The following is a 20,863-nucleotide window of genomic DNA, read 5'->3' as shown; positions in this document are numbered from 1 at the left end:
TTGTTGACATTACCAGTCTGTTAAACTCATCTGACAAGTATAAGAAATGAACACAAAAAGGATTGTGCATTTTTCCCTTACTGCTATTTTTTGTTAGTTTAACTTGTTTTAATAATTTTTATTGAATGGCAACCAAAACCGGAATCGAAACTGGAACCGGAAAATTTCTTACAATGCCCAACCCTAGCGTTCACACAGAGCACATTACCAGTATTTTTGAAAAGGTCCTGTTCACACATGATATAAATTTCAAGGAAAGACTGTGTTAAAGGGGATAATAACTGACTAAATAACCTTTTCATTGCCAATAAAGGGAAATTACTGAACCTAAACATTAGAGTCTGGTAAAAAAAATGCTCATGCCAGACGGACTAAGAGGTTGTTTTATCTAGAGTTGTCAAAAAGTACCGACTTTGCTACCAAGTCGGTACTGAAATTTAAAAATGTGACGATACCAGCATTTCCCACCCTCATTTTGAGTGCTGTTGAACGGTTTCTTAAACCCTTCTTATTGGCTGTTGTGTTGACGCACTCAACATATGTCTTTGAATGGCTACAATGATTAACAATGACATATTTGACGCTCGAAAAACAACCCGCTTTGTCGCGTCCGGTTTGAATAGCTTCATAGGGCTCTATTGTTTCGATTCAAGAGTGTCATCACATCGTGCATTCTCAATGCTTAATCATGCCTAGTGTGAAAGACCTAGTAGGTACTAGTATTTAGTGGTCGACCGATATTGTTTTTTTGATGGCCGATGCCGATATCTTGGAGAGCAGGGTGGCCGATGGCCGATATAAAGCCGATATTTTTTATATATATTTATTTTAATCAATATTTAATAAATTATAAAACAAAATTTTAAAATAAACATGCTTTTATACTTTAGATGGCAACTTCTTAAATTTGCAATCCTATTACAGTATTTTTCACAAAGTAATTGTTTAGAAATATATGAATATGTGAATAAAAAGAAAGTAAACACTGTAACAGGGCTCTCAGTATTCTGGTAATTTCGTGCTGGTAATCATATTTTTTTCAAATAAAGACAAGGTAACGCTAATTTTACATACAGCACAGTGAAAACGATATGAATATGACACAGTTGGCAACTGGTTATATATCGGCATATTTTAAAATGAAAGATTTAAAGTTTTTTGATCGCGTCTCCTGTGAAGCTGATCTTCTGTTCGCATTCACTCACTTCGCACGGACCGACCGTCACTCGCAGACAGTAATGCACACTTCACAAGATATCACAGCTGGATTCGATTAAATCTGCAAGTTTTGTGAAATTAAATGTTTATTAGATATTCAGAGATTTGTTTAAATGACGTAGATGCGCATTTGCTTAATGTTGACGGCAAATGAGAAAGTATTTTAGCCTGATTGTTTGCCTTTTCTGTTACAAATAATATAAAAGCAAACACTTTACTTTACTTACTTGGCATAAGTTACCATTTACTTACTTTGTTTACCAGTTCTGTCTAACAAAGTATTAGATATGACTGACAGAGATCGTAAATTAATGAAGGCGGAGAATGTGAGTGAGCGCTGTTTGATCTGACATCATCTGAGAGCTGCCGTTCTCTTCTGGCGCTGGTGTTCTCTCAGCGCCGCCCGTCAAAATAAAAGTCCCGCTTTCAACACATCGGCCAATCAGAAAAACTTATCGGCCGATGCCGATATTTCAAAAATGCCAAATATCGGCCGATATATCGGCCTTGGCGATATATCGGTCGACCACTACTAGTATTGTACTATTTTGTACAATAAATGTTTCCATTTAAAGTTAATATTTTAACTTTAATATTTTGTTTTAGTGATGCACCGAAATTTCAGCAATTGAAAGTTTTCAGTCAAAATGGCTTTGGCGGGCCCAAATCATTGCCCGAAACAGTGATGTTCAATAAGTGTTTTTTCTCTTCCATATTACTAATAGTTATAACATGAAATAAATGAACATCAGAAGGTATGTTGAAATAAACATGAATGAACATCAGAAGGTATGTTGAAACAAACAGTGAACTTGTCTCATGTAATCCCTCAATCAGTGTTTCAATCACATGATGAAGTCAATAAAACAATATTTGTAAACAATATTTCATGTAAAATTACATTTACCCCAGGAAAGCCATTCAGTGTTGATAAACTTGTTAGTCAGCTGGAAAGTCCTATTTATTCATGAAATAAAAAATAGTCACTGTCAGGACAGATCTGAACAATTTTATATTTAAAAATCTCTAAATTTGTTTGTAAAAAGTAACTGAGTGACTGATTTTAAAGGTTGGTAATAAAGTGCACAAAGTAACACATTACATAGAAAACGTGGCGGGTCTATATGCTCAGATCATTTGACAGAGTATTGAATCGCGCATTTAAATACGGTTGTCAATCCATAAAATTGCATAAAAGCATAAAAAACATATTGGATACAGAAAGCGAGCAAAGATTACTGGCATTAAAGTTACTGAAGCTGTCAATTCACCCTTCACAGAGAGTTTGATTGACAGGCGATATGACCAATCATAACCCTGGATCTGCCATTTTGTCTGACAAACAAACCAGACAGGAGAGTTGGTAGATTAATGTCGGTAGACTTGAACTTGGAAAATGGTGTGTGTTGACGTTTTTACACGGTTGAAACAACATACTGCTTGAGGTGAGGTGCTACAGCTAAATGTCATGGCACCTTAAAGAGCCGCAAAATGGTGTTCATAGTTTCAATTTCTAAAAAAAGACACATTTTGAAAGCTGAGACTTTGTTTCAAACCAAAAGCAATTTGCTTTGTCTTGTCTGTCTGCGTGTTGTCAGTGTCCTCTGCTCCGCGATGTAGGCTATTTTTCATTTCGTGAGAACATAATGGCTTGTTGGACGTACAAAGCTACACTCTTAAGAAAAACAGCAAATATATTTATTTAACTGAATCGCAGCCTTTGTGATTTCACAATAGCACTATGCTATATTATGATTGTAAATGGTTTTATATATATCGCGTATCCTTAGAAACGGTGTAATAAGGCGGCTCAAGGATTTTTGTCTGTGGAACGCGCCACTTCCATTATTTTGCCGGTTACTCGACACGGGTAAATTGCAATCGAGGATTTTTTAAATCGAGTACTCTACAGGGTGGGCCATTTATATGGATACACCGTAATAACATGGGAATGAGTGGTTGGTGATATTAAAGTCCTATTTGTGGCACATTAGTATATGTGAGGGGGCAAACTCCTCAAGATGGGTGGTGTGTACTAATATATACTAATGTGCCACAAACAGGACTTAAATATCACCAACCATTCCCATGTTATTACGGTGTATCCATATAAATGGCCCACCCTGTACTTTAATCGAGGAATCGTTAGAACGACAGGTATTGTCACGCAAAAATCTTTGCCGGGACAAAGATTTATTTTCGGGGTTGCCAAAAACCCTGATTATATTTTTACTTAACTTGTAACATTCATTATTTTAATGTATGTCTGAATAAAAAGTTTTTATTACAGCCACCATTTAATGTTTATATTTCTACAAGTTGGAGTAGAAACAATTCTGTTATCAAAAAGTTGATATAAAAACTGCCTTGTGTGCAATTTAAATGTTTGTACAATTCAGTTTTTATTTGAATGTTGATTATTAAATAAATTTGATTACTTAATTGAGTATTACCTAAAATGCATTGTCATTCATAAATGAAAGCTTTATTTTCATTTCAGTAAAAATTATTTCAGTGCATCATTTATTATCATAAAATGCCTTCATAAGACGTGTAATAATCATCTCTATAATAAAGATGGTCCAGTTTTGCACACTTGAACTGATAGTGATTTTTGAAGCAGTTTTGGAGCCGTTCAACTGCTGACTGTGTAAGAATCGCTGTGTGTAATGACACTGACCCTAATATTTATTTTAATATGCTCTTTTGAATGAGATCTTGTTGCAAGTTATTCATAGAGATTTGACTGCATCTCAAATGTGTGTTTTATGCGTGTTCCTATTAGGGCTGCTAATAATCAATTTGATGACAATTCACATCAGTCTTGAGGAAAGCAGAAGTTTCTTTTCATCCCCATTTTGCGTGCAAGTCTTCATGCGGCATCTGTTGAGGTTTCAGTCAGCTGAATATCTCTGTTTCGCTGGGATTTTAGTGCAGCGATTCGCAACCGTTTAGACTCATTGTCCAACACAAATCCAACAAAGTATGCAAGAGAGTTGTGGGTGGTTGCCTCATTTACTGTACGGTGGACTGCTGGTGTGAGAACGGCAACACATGCATGTGTCCGCTAGCATGCATGCTAATTTGTGGGTTTGTGTTAAGTCTCTGTGGTCTTTTATTGTGTTCTACTTTTTTTCGGTGTTTGCTGTTGTCTGAGATGGTTCCAGTGGGTGTGTTGTTTGCCAGCTGGGTGTTCCCCCTCGTTATTGTGAGCGTGTGGCAGCCGTGGGTGCGCTTTTATTCCAGCCGTGTTTGCATTAGTGTACATACAAACACAGCCAAGCGTGTAAACGCTGCCCTCCACCAGCTTCAGGCAGACGGCTCGCTGCGTGGTTTAATGTCTCGGCTGAAGCATGACTGATTTGGGGAAGGATGCAATGGGGAGATCGGCCCGTCTGAGCGACTGCCTGGAATCAACGGCGCGGTGCTTTTATGCCAACTTGGAGATGAGGGCCTGTTATAGACGTTTTGACTGGTATGATTTTGATTGCTTTGTATGATGACTAATATTACATTTTGTTGATTTATTTCACCCAAAAAGATGAAAATTGTCAACACCTTCATGTTGTTCCAAATCTGACTTTACTCAGGGGAACACAAACATTTTTGAAGATTATCCTGGCAACTTTTTCCCGTATAATGAAAGTATCTTAAAAGTGGACTTACTGTAGTCTTTTGAAGCCATTCAGTATTAAGTTTTTTTAAGTCCATGAATCCAAAACTTTACCTCTTTGTGTTTTGAAGATGAATGAGTCTTGAGACTCATTCGACATGAGGGTGTGTGTTTGTTGGCAGATTTTTTATTTTTGGGTGGACTGACCCTTTTAAGATTTTATTCACTAAAAAACTAGATAGCGACATAGTTGCCAGTATATTGTTGTTCTGCAGCTTGAGCGTCTTGCAAAAATACCAGCATGTTCAAATATCAATATCATATTTTCAAATATCATGTGCCCTGTAATTAAATTATTAATGTCAGTCAAAAAGTTAAATGTTATATTGTTTTATCCACATTAATATTGTTTTTTTTTAGCAGTTTTGTCTTTACTCATTGAGGGCTGATAATCTTTTGGTTGGGTTTTTTGTGACTTTATAGAGTTTTATAGAGGTGTAGCGATTACAAAAGTTGTATAAGCAGAATTTTTAAAGATCACCTTCAAACCACATGTACACACCTGTTATCTTATTCAATATCAATAAACTATTCTTTACCATTAGTGTGATCAATCTAGATTGAAAAAAAGTGTTATAACTTCATATTTAGTGGGATGTGCTTTATATAAGGCATGATTTTTCAGATATATCATCTCAGGGTTTGTATTCTGACAGAAGATTTCTGAGGACTATTGTATTTCTGTGTGAAAAAAAAAAAAAAAGTAGATACCTATGTCATTTACCATATTGAAGAGCTTCATGATCTGCAGTTCATGAAGTTTTAAAGGTTTGGTCTTGTACTAGGGATGCAAATTATCGATTAATTCATTAATCATTAATTGATTGACCTTATCGATCGATTAACGATTAACTGATAAGCGGCTATTTTCCTGAGAATGTAAATTTCTCACGGTATCAATAGTGTCTTTAACATAAAAAGCAAAATATTGCTTATAGGCTACTGAATAAAAATCCATGTCATATTGCTCAATTGATGTTTTATTGTAACAGTTGGGATACGGTACAGATAATGGCATTTATGTAGTTTAACAAAATAAATCATCTACAGAAAATTAAAATACATAAAAAATAATTGTGCACTGGCTCACCTGTTGCATGTGAAACATTAAGCAACATAAAATAAATTTTAAATAAAAGTCTACATGGGTAGGCTTAGCCTACAATATTAAGCCTACATATAATAATCTATCTGGTAAACTAGTATGAAAAACTTGCAACATTAGCAGCAGCAGCACTTATAATCCCCCTTGGTCTGAGAAAGGTAACAGTAAGATTTAACACAACTTAAATCATCCCTGAGGAAGGTGACAGTAAAATTAGAGGGCGTCCCTCGTTTACACTGTCAGTGAAATGTGACCAAATTCCGATTTTTTTGCTCACATGTGACACAGATCTGATGTGTTCTATGACAGTGTAAACAGGAAGAAAACGCATGCATTCGGATATATCGAGATCGGTTTCAGGCCTCATTCATATGTGGAAATAAATCGGATATGTGCCAATGCGACTGTTATGTAAACAGGCAGGTCGGATTTTCTGAGGCATTAGGCAGCGTCTCCGCGGTTTAATGACGAGAGAAACCCACGCGCATCTGCAAAGGGACGGATGGCCCGACGAAATGTTGTGTTGTCGTAGGAGAGGAATGTAGACAAACGCTGACACAACATATTGTTGTACACAACAAAATTTCGGATCCACTGCTCCTCGTTAAAGCCAATATTTAAAGCCAGTATGCTCCCACCAGTCCTGAGATCTCTCTCACACACAATAACTGAAGCATATGCGCAATCACTTTTTGTCCTCCTTCGGCTCAAATTTGAAATGCTCCCACACTCCACTCCGTTTTGACCGCCTCATGTTTGGTTTCTTTTTTGCTGCCTCAGGTTTGTGTCGGGTCTCTCGCCGCCCGTGAGAATCTCATCACGTTCGCAATGTTCAATTAGCCGACAACTAATTTAATTTAATCGAGTAAATTCTTGTCGACAATTAATCGATAATCGATTAACCATTTACATCCCTATCTTGTACCCATTCAGATTTTTCTCAGTGTCTCATTCCCTTCTGTTCTTCGTTCAAATGTGTTTAGTGCATGAATGTCTTGTTGAAAAATTAAATTGTAGTTTAATTTACATTATGCATTTGACATATGATTTTACCTAAAACAGCTTGCAGTGCAAATAAATTACAATACGTTGCAATCAAACAGGCCCAAAATTGTAATGTTAGACTTTTTGTCTTTTTTTTTTTTTACTTTAACACATAAGTACGTGACTGGCTGTGCTGGGGCCGGTTTCACAAAGCTATTTTAGACCGGTCTATAGTGTTAGACAAGTCTAAAATTTGCTCATAGACTAGTCTAATGCAAGTTAGACTGTTTCACAAAAATAAAGACTGACTTAATTTAGACCAAAAAAATTAGACACCTTACCCCCAGGCTAACTTAGGTCTAAGACTCTGTTACCTTGGCAACCAGCAGTAACAATCAGTTACAAACTGCCAAAAGAAAAGGGAAAATGGCTCATAATTTAAACATTTCTTCCAGTTATTACATTCCCAAGTAAAATGTCCTTGTAACTGTTAGGGCCGTTACATAGTCAACGCGAGCAACGATTGACGCGCTCCCTTTCATAGTCTGAGCAGTGGACGCAAGCGGCACGGCATGAGCTAGTAGTCATAGTGGAGTCATAGCTCTGAACGCCCGTCTATTTCGCTTCAAACGCTCGCTTTATACGCGCGTCCTATTCGCCTTGGACGCGCAAATGGATTCAAAATGTTCAAGCGTCGAACTAGACGCGATAGACGCGAATTTGACGCTCTATTCGCGTTTGGTGTGAATGCTGCAACAGGCTGCGATGAAGATTGCAATGCTGAAGTGTGTGTGTGTGTGTGTCAGAGAGAGAGAGAGGCACGGGCGCGATCGAACAGTGGAAACATAAAAACATACGCTGTCATTTATACTCCTCCAACAAACACATATTTTCCGCTGGGGTAAACTGCACTGAGCGGTTGAATGCGCCGCTTACTCGATCCGCCATGTTTTTTGTTTTGAAAAGAGTCTTATTTTACCCAGAATGCATTGCAGTGTAGTCCTACTCAAGATAGTCAGAGTCTTAAGTGCTTTGTGCAACGGTCTTATTTAGATGTCTATCTGAAGTCTGACTATCTACTATATCTAAGCCATAGTCAAAGTCTATCTTTGTGAAACCGGCCCCTGGTCTCAGTGATGAGGAGGTAGACCAGACTGACAAGCAGCTGTTGAAGACTAGGGGGGTACGAGGGGTAACAGATGAGCGGCTGGAGTGATTCTTATTTTTAGCCATGATTCTGAGCACTCCCTGCTGAGAATAAGGAGACTTTACAACAGCGTTAACTTCCTTACACAGTTTTCAAAGCGTAAAGTTGAGTGTATGTGTGAAAAACGGTGACCTTTATTAGTCAAAACTTTGTTTTCATTGTTAGCAGGAGTCAAAACAGTCAGTGAAAAGTTACAAATACATATCTATTGCCATTTATAATGAGAGCAGTTGACACTTGCACAAAATATGCTCAATTCACAGAAGAATTGCCAACAGAAAAAGTACAATATTAATTTACATGGCACATTTATTAGACATTTTTGTGAGTTCATTCTGATTGGAGTTATCTTGAGTTAAATTGACCAATATATCTCCTACGAGTTGCATGTTGGTTGTAGGGATGGGCACTCGTATTTGACAGCGACGATCAATCATAAAAACGATGATCGCATTTGGGGTGGTTCCTGAGATCTGATTTGTTAGCGTTAGACAGCACGCCTTCCAGACCAGCGTTCCAGACTGATTAATCTCAAATAAGAAGCGTTTGGTTGAGTTTGATAACCAGCTAGAAAAACGCGGCAATTTATTTAAAAAAAATCATTGATATTAATAACGCAGCAGTGTTATTTTGTTTTAATTTTTTAACAGTAAACCTATGTTTTATTTAAAGTTGTTTCTTGTTATGGCTTCAAAAACGCGCAGTGATTACTGTAATCACTTTCTGTCATGAAAAATTTTAAGTGCAAGATGTGCAGCGCCAATATACATGCCATATTCAGCATTATAATGAGAACAGGATTGTGATAGAATGTTGTAAATTCTCGTGTATCAGCGCGCTGTTAAGAGAAGAGCGCATCCAGAGTTTCCCTTTCAAACCATAAGCCACGTTTCCACCGCAGGAACTTTCCCCAGGAACTAGGAACTTTGGGCTGGTACTCGATGTGTTTACACCGCAGGAACCAGGGTCTAAATGAAGTTCCGGGTAAATATTTCCCCCTCCGCTAGTCCCTGCTCACGAGGTAGTACTTTTTCAAAGTTCAGGAACTTTCAGGGGTGGAACTTGTGCGCTGCACAAGCTGATTGGTTGTGTTCACGCCGCATTTTGGTTGGATGACTCCACGCAGCATTTTATTTATTTTTAACCTCCCTTTTTAAAAAATCTATTGCGGTTCGTGTCGTGGCTTCATGCAGTAAGAGTTGTCTGTCTGCAAATATGGAATTTAATAAAAAAAACTGGTGGACTGGCGACGAGTTTCAGGCTTTATTTTGTGGAAGAGGAAACTTTCTGCGCGTTCGTCCCAGCCATCTCACGGTCAATGTCCGCAATAGCTGATAACATAAAATTTTTATATCTAACGTTAGCATTACGAGCTTACTGAACACGCTTTATCAGTGCTCGTCTCTTTTCTGCCACAGCTTTTATTATTAAGTCATTATGTTTACACATTGTCATCTATTGCAAGGCACTCCAAACCATGTTATAAATTTACTAACAGGATTGAAATAGCGGTTTGAGGTTAGTAACAAACAACTATTTACAAGACTGTCACTATTTATGATTGATAGACGGGGTTCAGGCTTTTTTTAAGCGTATTTGCGAAAGAGGGAATTTTTGCGCGTTCGTCCCAGGCATCTCACAATAACTGATAACATGCGTTGTCTAATTTTATACGCATACGACCTTTCTGAACACGCTTTAATATCAGTGCTCGTCTATTTTGTTTTGTTAATTACCTCGTTAGTAAACCAATTAGAGCCCGACCGATATATCGGCAGGCCGATATTATCGGCCGATATTAGGCATTTTCCTAACTATCGGTATCGGCATTTATAACGGCCGATAAATTAATATTTAAAAAAATGCAGCGTGCAGTGATTTATGTAAGGATGGCGCTGCCAATAAAACACCTAAAAGCTGTTACAAAGAACTGGCAAAAGTGGCAAAAAAATAACAGCCGCGTCCAGTGTAGACACAGTGTTAAAGCTCATTCTGCTACGTTACAACATAAAGCAATATTCCAATAATTTTTGTAATTATAACACTTTATATAGGGCCATTTTGCATTAAAAGTAGCCAGATGGAGACGCGACACGTTCAGAATTAATACACTTTTAGTAAACTACAGAACAGCGCGAGCGGGAAGCGGCACACCTCACGCGGGCAGAGAACGCGTCCGAGAACGGACACTGTTAGTGATATAAAATGCACACACAGGTCTGTTAAATTAAGCTATACTTTTAAGGTAGTCTAATATTTCTCTGACTAACAAAATTACTGACACAGTAAAGGGTAGATTCAAATAAAGAAAAACGAAATTTAAATAAAGAAATTAAACGAAATTTAAATAAAGAAATTAAACGAAATTTAAATAAAGAAATTAAACGAAATTTAAATAAAGAAATTAAACGAAATTTAAATAAAGAAATTAAACGAAATTTAAATAAAGAAAAACGAAATTTAAATAAAGAAAAACGAAATTTAAATAAAGAAATTAAACGAAATTTAAATGAAATTAAACGAAATTTAAATAAAGAAATTAAACGAAATTTAAATAAAGAAATTAAACGAAATTTAAATAAAGAAAAACGAAATTAAGTTAAATTAAAAAACGAGATTAATTTAGATTGATAATAACGGGTAAAAAGTCTAATACATTTTGTTTCTATTATTCTATTTTCCACAATGTCAAAGCAACACAGCTTAATCCAAAACACAAGCTCAGGCATGCACTTCGGTCCATACAAACTCCGCTGTTCTGCGCTCTTGCCAGAGAAGACTTGCGCGTCGGTTCTGAGAGACGCGTGTCTCACGCAGGCAGTGTGCAAACTCCAACCTGTTAACATGGGAGCCGAAATAAAAACGGCCATGCCACGCAGTCAGTGTGTCGCCGGCCTTATTCAAGCGCGAATGAGAACCGTTTCGCGGGGGATCCCAGATGTGAAAAAAAAAAAAAAAAAAAAAATATTCGAATGTCAAATTTTCAAATCGAATACCAACCCACCGAACGAATATTCGGGTCCAGCCCTGTAGCCTAGTTTCACGTTTAGTACATTTTGCTTACTACTTATTTAAAATAGTATAAAACTACTGTATATATGTAATTATAAACGTTTTCATTATGATATTATTAATTTTACTTTACTAAAAAGATCTGAGTTCTTCCTCCACTAAATTAAGATTAAAAATAGAAGAGTATTTAGAGTATAATATAATATAAAATGCAATGCAAACTAGTTTGGTTACAGCTCAAATTCTCATTCTATCATTCACCCTGCCTCCATTGCATATCTTTGTCACACAAGTGTTTGATCACCACATTTGAGTGATCATTGCAAAACGTTTATATATTTATTCTGTTTATACTGTGTATTCTATATACAGTACCCATCAAAAGTTTGTACACACCAATTGGAAAGTGTGTCCAAACTTACTGTACTATAATACACATAAATAATATTGCTACTGTATTATAATATACACACAAATAATATCGGCCAATATATCGGTATCTGGCTTTTTTTTATCGGTATCGGCATCGGCGCCCAAAAATCCATATCGGTCGGGCTCTAAAACCAATACATAACTGCAGCACAGTTTGAATCTCCTCCATACTTATAAATGTGGCGCTCAAAACTGATTACTGTCTGTCACAGACTGGGAGGAGCAGTTGCGCGCAGTTTACCTTCCCGGTACTTTAGACCGCGGTGTAAACGCAGAAAGCAACCGGTCTGGGGCAAAAAAAGTTCCTGGGACAAATTGTTCCGGGTAATTTCGGTGGAAACGCGGCTATAGACTGTAAAAAACTAGTTCACGTGCATTCGCGTCCTTTTGTGCAGATGCAAGTTGTAATACATTTATGTTATGTATCTAGGATATCTGATTATTAATCTCATAGGATGTGTCATAGAACGGGCTTCAGTACTACTGGAGATCATTTACTCTTCAGCTTTACTTCAAGCAGCTATTCCTTTTAGATGTTTCTTTTTCGATAACATTGATGCATCACAATCTAGCAGGTTTTTTTTTATTCATACATTTATGTTTTCATAGACATGTTTTCATGTCATATATTTTTATTTGTCAACGTTAATTTTCATAAATGCCTTAAAATATTTTCATTTTCATGACGGACACGCCCCACCCCCCCCCCCCATCCCCCCCCGGGTACAATGCCCATCCCCAGTTGGTTGCTAATGAGGTGATGATCTGCGCTAATACCCTCTTTTCTCTCTTTTCCTAGACTTCGTTTCCTTGTTCGACTTGGAAAATGATCTTCCAGATGAGCTGATACCCAACGGAGACCTGGGGTTGATGTCCATGCCCTCTAATGGAGATGGAGGCCGGATGGGGGGCACCATGCCGGATGCTGCTGCCAAGCACAGGCAACTGTCTCAGCTCCTGCAGGCAGGGAGCGGCTCTGGTCTGGCTGGAAACCTCAGCCCTCAGTCTGGAATGGGTGGACAACTGGGTGCCTTGGGGAAGAGTCCCATGGGCCAGGGCTCACCCGGTCACCAGACCCAACCTCCGAAGCAAGTCGGCACCCCTACCGGTCAGGGCAACAATAGTCCGGGTATGGGCCTCAATGCTGGTTTCAACCAGGCCATGATGAACAATAACAACCAGGCTCATGGACTCATGGGGCAGAACATGGCTCAGCAGGGGCAGATGATGAATGGTGTGATGGGGCAGGCCGGAAGAGGCAGGGCAGCTCCGGGTATGCAGTACCAGGGTCAGGGTATGCAGGGAACACCGGTGGGAGCAGGTGCCGGGCCGGGGGTCAGCGTTTCTGGCAGTGTATTGGCGGAGACGCTTACCCAGGGTTCACCACAGATGGGGGCACACAATGCTATGAATCCCCAGCAAGCGGGAAGCATGAACAAGGTAAGTCACACATTGCTATTTTTCAGCTCTTGCATTATAATGCTTTGTTTAATTGTTCAGCGTGGTTGGGTTTGAATGATTTAACAAGCTAACAGGAATACAAAAAAATTATTGTTTCGGTTTCGACCAGCTTTGTATACGTGAAGTTTCAGTTTCAACCTATAATTTCCTCCTCAAATGGTAGAGTGCCATTTATGTTACTTTGATTTAAGTATCATGTTGGAAGGTTTTCTGCTTGTAGTATGATAATTCACCTTTGGTTGTTTTGTCATTTTCCCTATCAATTATCAAAACTCGAGCCTTTAAAATGCTAGGAAATCCTGGGTTATTTTCAACTTAAGGTATATGGACAGCATTTGTGGCATGCTGTTTACAAATCAGACAGTTGCATAATAGATGCACAATCGAGATATGTCTTATTAAAATGTGCATTGAGATTGCGAAAGCGCCATTGGTTCTCTGTTTTGACATTTGTGCAATCCCAAATGTTTGTTGTGGCTCTTACACATTCAAACAAATAAAGACACCTAAACTGGTAAAATTCATTAAACTAACACTGAAGTTAATTTAGGGTGTGTTCACACTTGTAGTTCGGTTATCTTGTTTCGGACAAACAAACGGTTAGTCCTGGTCCACTTAAAGGGACACTCCACCCATTTGCACTAAGCTTTGCATTGTTAGAAACCCAGTCATACTATTGAATGGTCGTGCAACACTCTCTCATTTTCCCCTGAGACGGGAGAAATCCGTTATTTACCTCTTACACTTCCTCCCACAATGACGCAAAAATCGTCATTTTGCGTCATTGTCGGAGGAAGTGTAAGAGGGGGGGATTTCTGTTGAGACTACAGACACTCGTTCCTCATCTTTCCCAGGGGGCGGGACCCACTCACGCTACAGACCTATTACAGATCAGTGGGTGGAACTTTACTCTCTGAAACTGAAAGCAATATCCTCCATCTTGTTTGAAGCTAAGCTAACAGGCGCTGTGGAGACAGATGTAAAGTTATGACAATAGCGGAGGAGAGTACTCAATATGATATAGAAGAAGAGGATTTCGGAAGTCTGATGCTTGAATCAGGTGTTTGTGGCTACCTTTACAAGCCGCATTATAGCGAAGAGCAGCCGAGGCAGAAGACCTGCCTGCCGCGGACGAGGAGCCCAGACTGGCTCGAGTTAGGGCGGACTGGTGGCGCCGGTGATCTCACTATGCAACTACGAACACAGAGATGGAGTCCGTCTGCGGCAAAGAATTCCAACAATGACAATTTCTCCTGGACGAAATCTCTGAATCAGACGAGGACACGGACGTTTGTGTTGTGAACTATCCTAGTTTCGCACCGCATATGTTCTGACTGAACATCCCGGTACCATGCAATAATTCAAATAAAAACGAGGAGTAATGCACTAATGAGTTCGCCAACTAACTAGACATTTTGTGTGAAATGAATTTCAAGCTCTGGTGGTAGCTAGCCTTGTAGACGGAAGAGTGATTTCTCTTATAGGCAGATATGCGCTGTTCTGGATTAGTGGGAGTGGCTTGTGGAGCTGTGCAATGTGGTGCATTGTGGGAGTTGTTGTCTTTCATACAAATGCGTCCTGAAGTTATTTTTTGTCTTTCCTCGGTCACGAAGGCACCAAATTCAAAATTTATTTTACATTTCGACTACATATATGACCCACTTTCAATAAAAAACAATGTTCCTATGGGTGGAATGCCCCTTTAACATTCACAATTGACATTTTAACACTAAACCTAAAAGCAGAGAAATGTTCACAACCTGATTGGTTCGGCTTTTATTTAGTATATTTCATGACAGAACTTACCGAACATCCAAAAGAATGCTGTGCGCTGGACTAAATGTGCTTGTTGTATGTGCGTAGCTTCATATGATGGTATTTTGACCAGATGAGAACTCGTGAAGAGCTTATACAATATGTAAAGGACTCAAAACAGAGGCAGAAATCTGCTGTGAGGAGAAGCGGTTCAGATGCCTGTACCGAACTGTGATGACAAACCGAGAAAAAAACGTTGTGCGTGAGCATCCTGTCCTTTTTAGGGTCTCATCTTCCTGTTTTTGGTTCGTTTATATGTCATTGGTCTGTGTTGTTCATATTTCAGTCGAACCGCACCAGAGTTTGTTTAGAAATTGACCAAGACCCATCCTTTCAGTGGTCTAAGTCTGCTTGTTTGGTGGCACAAGGGTTCAGATGGCAGTGTTCACACTTATTCAAATGAACCGCACTAACAGAGCAATCGCACCAGAGTTCATTTTAATCCAACCAAACATGCCACAAGTGTGAACACACCATTTACTTCAGTAGGCTTCTTAATCAATTTATGTTTAACATTAATAGGGCTGGGTATTGTTCAAAATCTTTCGATCCGGTGCCATTTTCGATACCTCAGTTTCGATACCGGTTCCTAACGATACTTTTTTCGATACCAATTTTATGAAATCCATTTTAACAAGATTACATAACACATTACCTCAGAAAATTTTGGTTTTATTTTTTCAGTTTGACTCATGCTCCTTAGCCAGTGCACAAAGGAACAAAAAAAGCACAAAGGAACAAAAAATGTTTTATAAAGAGCTCATGCTCACCAAAGCTGAATTTTTTTAAAATAAAAAATACAGTAAAACTTGTAATATTGTGAAATAGTATTACAATTTAAAATCTTATTTGAATATATTTCAAAATGTAATTTATTCCTGTGATGTCGAAGCTGAATTTTCAAAATCATTACTTCAGTGTCACATGATCCTTCAGAAATATGAAAACAGTTTGCTGCTTAATATTTTGGAAACTATGATACATTTTTTTTCATGATTCTTTGAATAAAAATGTCAAAAGAACAGCATTTATTTAAAAACGAAATATTTTGTAACATTACACGTTTTAATGTCACTTTTGATAACTTTAATGCATCCTTACTGAAAAAAAAATTCTGAATAACCAACACATTTTTGAACGGCTGTGTACACTCAGTAGGTTATTATTGCAATATAAACACTGTCAGAGTGATCAACAAGGTACCTCTTCATTTACCAGTCGAAGGCGAAGCAACTTTCTGCTCTTATGTTTACTCCGTGCACTGTCAAGGTCTTCATCATATTTGTCGTGGTACCGGTCTTTGCAGCAATTATTTTACCGCAAGTACTGCATCGCGCGCTGTTGGCATCGAGCCTGGAGAAATGTACTCACACTTTTGATCGACTTTTCCACATCTTTAAGGTATTATGTGTGTGTGCTCGCATCTCATGAATATGTGCGCGGAGAGTTTGTGTGTATGTGCTCGTGTCTCATTGAGTATGTGCGCGAGTTTTGTGTGTGTGCTCGCGTCTCGTGTGTGTGTGCTGTGCTCGCGTCTCGTATGTGCGTGGAGAGTTTGTGCGTGCACGCGCGCGTCTCATATGAGTATGTGCGCGGAGAGTTCCGCGTTTCTCGTGTGTGTAGAGCTACGCAAACTCTACACATGTATGTGCGTGAGCGACTTTATGTGTGCCGTTGTGCATTTCATATGTATTTGTTTGAGCACTGACGTTGACGAGTTAACCCCTTATGGCATCGAAATCTGGTACCGAACAACATGTCATTTTTCGATACTCGATAGTATCGAGGCAATTCGATCGGTACCTAAAAAGTATCGAAACTCGGTACCCAGCCCTAAACATTAATCTATGCCTGTTTGAGCTTTTCAGACATTTAAAGTAGGGATGGGCATTAGGGCTGTCACTTTACGTTCGAAAATCGATTGCACAGTCGATCAGACCAACCAACGCAAGTTTCGAAAACGAAAATAGGGAATCGATTTTAACGATACGCCGCCGATTTTTAACGATATAACAGCAAATTATACTTCTGCATAATGCGTCTCTTTTTACAACAAAACTCTGAATTCTGCCGGTATGCAGACAGTCTCATGCATTCAGATACAGATTCGGGCTACAGTCTACAATCGCCTATGTAGGCGAAATTTGTTTGACATTTCTAATCGTAAACACAGCTATGTTGAAGCCTGCAGTAATGTTTTTCATTGATGTTATGGCAGTCCACTCAGCTTATTGTTTTTCGAGAATGTTGCACTCCTGTTTGTCATTGTGCACGAAACTTCACGCCAATAAATCATCAGGAATATTGCTGACTTGTGCGCGTCTCAAGCGCCCTCTTAACGTTCGTCCTAATGCCTGTTAGTTGTCCGTGGATTTGCCCATATTTGGCGTTTAAAATGGAAACGTCTTTAGATGTGGAAAATCGATTTTACAATCGATTCAATGAACACTTATGTCTCAAAAATCGAACAGGATTTTTTCACAAAAGTGACAGCCCTAATGGGCATTTTTCTAAAATATTGTATTCGAATATTCGGGTTCATAAAAATCGAATATTTGTTTATTTAAATGTCGTTTAACACGTTTTTTTTTTTTTTTAAGTTTTGGTCACCATTTCTGAACAAGCTTACATTAGGCAATACACAACAAGCTTACTATGTATCTTAAGGTTTTCTTTTATTTGAAAACATTTAAAGCTGCAGTCCGCAGTTTTTCCTCTTTGTCGCCATCTCTGTTCGAAATCTGCGGAATTATCAACTTTACGTGCGTTGTGCCTCGGCATGGCACAGCGCGGATGAATCCAATGTTTTGAGGAGAATGTGCGGCTGTCCATCACCGCGCCGGTGGTGTGGATACTGTCATTCGCAATCACAGATTCTACTTTTTGGAAGTATGACCAACATAAGAATTTTCACCGGAAAATGAAAATGAACAAGTAACATCCACTTTTGTTCTGACCAACTAAGGGAAAAAGCATTGCAGTAAATCGCGCCGATTAAATCTAACGATCGCTTATCATATCACGTCAAACTGTGCAAATTATACTTCTGTTACTGTTCTCAAACTGTTAATATTAACAACATCAGCATTGCGTAACTAGGCTTACATTTAATGCCCTTCCAATATTTGTCCTTGTTTTCGCATGGGCCTGGTTGCAGTCTCTCTTTTTTTTTTTTCCAAGGTCTTTCGCGTTTTACAACGGATGAATCTCCAGTTGTCACTGGTGATTGTCGTTTGAACCTTTCTGGATACGCCATCAAACTGATAAGTTTAATTAAATCAAGTGCTGTGAGAAAAGGCTATAAATCTCCACCTCCAACATCCTCACATGCAATATAGCCTACTAGCCGAGACACCTTCTTTTTGTGTACAGATGTGACGTAATGACGCAAAATCCCGCGGAAATCCACCAGTACCACTGGAATTACAAACATCATTACAAGCTTACCATTTTGAATCGCGCTACGCCAAGCAGATAGTGTTGAACACTGGCTGGTTATGTACTTGCTCAAAAAATTATTTTAGATAATTTTTAACCCCAAAAAGCTACGGACTGCAGTTTTAACAATATGTGTAAACAAAATACAAAGAACAAAAGCAAATAAAGCAGACTGCTGCACAGTTATCTTGTTGAATATTTACGATTTGCGATCGGGGTGGCTCTGACGTTCTTCCGAGCAGGTTCGGACACTCTTAACACACCTCACACCAAGGGAAAATCTGATAAGATGGGCCTAATCTGTAGAACCATCAAGACAATCGGGACACAGCTAGGATTGTCGGAAGGGGGGAAATCGGCCCAAAATCAGCCCGATTATCTTTTGGTGTGTACCCAGCATTAAGCTCCGCTGCTTTCTTCGACCCTCTCTGTGTCTGGTCCTGGGCTGTGATAACTCAGTGTGCAGTGTGAGTGGCCAGCGGCTATAGCGGCAAAAGCCAATGTGTGCTTCTTTTACCGATATATTTTTAACTATATATTTTGCATTTCTAATACAAACAATGTCAAACTTGGCACTGCACTTACTCGTGCCCGTAGCAAGACACCTGTCAAAGTTTGAAATTCAACGGTTCGAGAGATATGTGAATAACAGACAGACACACACACACACACACACACAGACAGAGAGAAATATATTCATGTAATTTATAGATAGATGGCACATTTATTGTTCAACAAAAAATATTCAATCAAAATTTATATTTTAGTCAGAATTATTGCGCTCTTATTCTATTGCGCTCTGTCTGTTTTTCACGCATGCGCGCAACGGCGCTCGTTCATGGAAATCTATGGAGTTTGGCGGAGTTTCACTCCTGACCGCAAAATGAACGTATTTGCACTAGATTCTAACATTTACAGATGAAGAATATACATGTAGAATGTAGGCTATGCTCTGAGGAAAGCACTACATCTCAAACACATTACACATTGCAGCGCAAGTATAGATCTGTCAGCACACAAATCTGTCAGAGTATCTGACGGGTCAAGCCGCTTTAAACGAACGGTAAAAGTGTAGTTTGTAGCGAGGTATGTTGTTATTGAAAGGAGGCGGCGGAAACCTGCAAACATTTAAACACTGTAATAATAAAAACAAATACAAAACGAAAGTAAAGGCGACGGCTCCTCACGCACGACTGCCGCACACATAAACAAAACATAACATATCCGTTTAAACACAGGGAGGGAGACGTGAGAGTATTCGCGTTGTGCTTTGGAAGTGTGTTCATACGCACAAGCGTGCAACTACGCAGGTACTTTCGCATCTACGTGCACTTGAATATTTAAATAGGCGAGTCTTAAAACTCATGGTGAACTTTATCATGGTGATTTGTACAGAGGCTTCGTGGATTTGAAGCTGCCTAAACAGACAGTGAATGAGAGAGATCGACTGAGCGCGTGCGATTACCTGCGTCTGTCTTTGAGGTCAAGTCATATTCGTGAAAAGGTTGCCGTGTCCAAGGAAAGTTAAATATTTGTCCTGTCATCCTTTTAACGTTTAAAATAAAGGGTATTTACCATGAATGACATCAGCGACAGCTCTGGTCAGCATCCACAGCGCGAGGAACTCGCGGTCGCGGGAAACAAAACTCAGTGAGTCACGCATTGAATCAATGCCATTTGTCTCTTTTAAGTGAAGCTTCAGCGTTACCCATGTGACGCATTGCTGGTCAGCTGAGCCTTGAAAAGTGGAGCTCAAAGTTAAAAATAATTAACCTTGTTTCATTACTATCTTTTAATGAATCAATCAGCGTTTTTGAACATGTTGTTGAATGAATGGTTTAATGACTCACTCAAAGACAGTCCGTTGCCGTAACAACTGAGTGACAGGCTTTCAATGCGGAGAGACGCAGTTTCGGTTTATTGGTTACTGAAAATGTACTCGTTTTTGTGCATGCTGACCACATCGTGACACTTATTTATATAGCAACAAATATAAATAAATCAAAATAAATTAATAAATGCGGTAAAACCACATATCGCGCTATTGAGCCACTCAAAATTACCGCAAGGGAAAATCCTTCACCGCGACAGCCCTAGCCATCGGGCAGTCGAGCCCTGCCTTTGCTTTGAAGCATTGTAACTTTGCAGATGTTGTTTATGCTCCAACAGCAACCTTACACACTAACTAAAGTGAAATCATAATCAACCACACCTTTAAAGAAGAGACTGCACATAAAGGTAGCTGTGGCTATCGCATGTGTCTTACTGTTGTGGTTTTACAGGAAACCAATCGGAAACCAGTCTGCTACTCGCAGTGTGATTTTCTCACAAGCGAGCACTCATCAAGCACTTGTGTTGGGCTGTTGGGTTCATATTGAGAAATCAGTCAATCGATGGAGTTGGCAAATGAAACATTGTGAATAACTTAACACAGGCTGCCAGAGTGTTTCATGGGTTTCCATATCTGCTGTTTGTTCAGAGGTGAATGGATGTGCTGTCGGCAGTGTGGTGTGTGTTT

General features: G+C 39.0%; 1 protein-coding gene across 4 annotated transcripts in view; it reads left to right on the top strand.

The window, feature by feature from the left end:
- crebbpb (CREB binding lysine acetyltransferase b) overlaps positions 1-20,863 on the top strand; it is a 58,385-nt gene that overhangs the window by 6,795 nt on the left and 30,727 nt on the right. For all 4 annotated transcript variants that reach the window (XM_084129433.1, XM_084129432.1, XM_084129435.1 and 1 more), the window contains exon 2: positions 12,431-13,071. In XM_084129433.1, the coding sequence (XP_083985559.1) occupies positions 12,431-13,071 (641 nt within the window). The remainder of the gene's footprint in view (positions 1-12,430; positions 13,072-20,863) is intronic.

The sequence above is a fragment of the Abramis brama genome (assembly GCF_963993115.1).
Source record: "Abramis brama genome assembly, chromosome: 1".
Taxonomy (NCBI): domain Eukaryota; kingdom Metazoa; phylum Chordata; class Actinopteri; order Cypriniformes; family Leuciscidae; genus Abramis; species Abramis brama.
The sequence above is the reverse complement of the archived record's forward strand: the minus strand, read 5'-3'. Positions and strand labels throughout refer to the sequence as shown.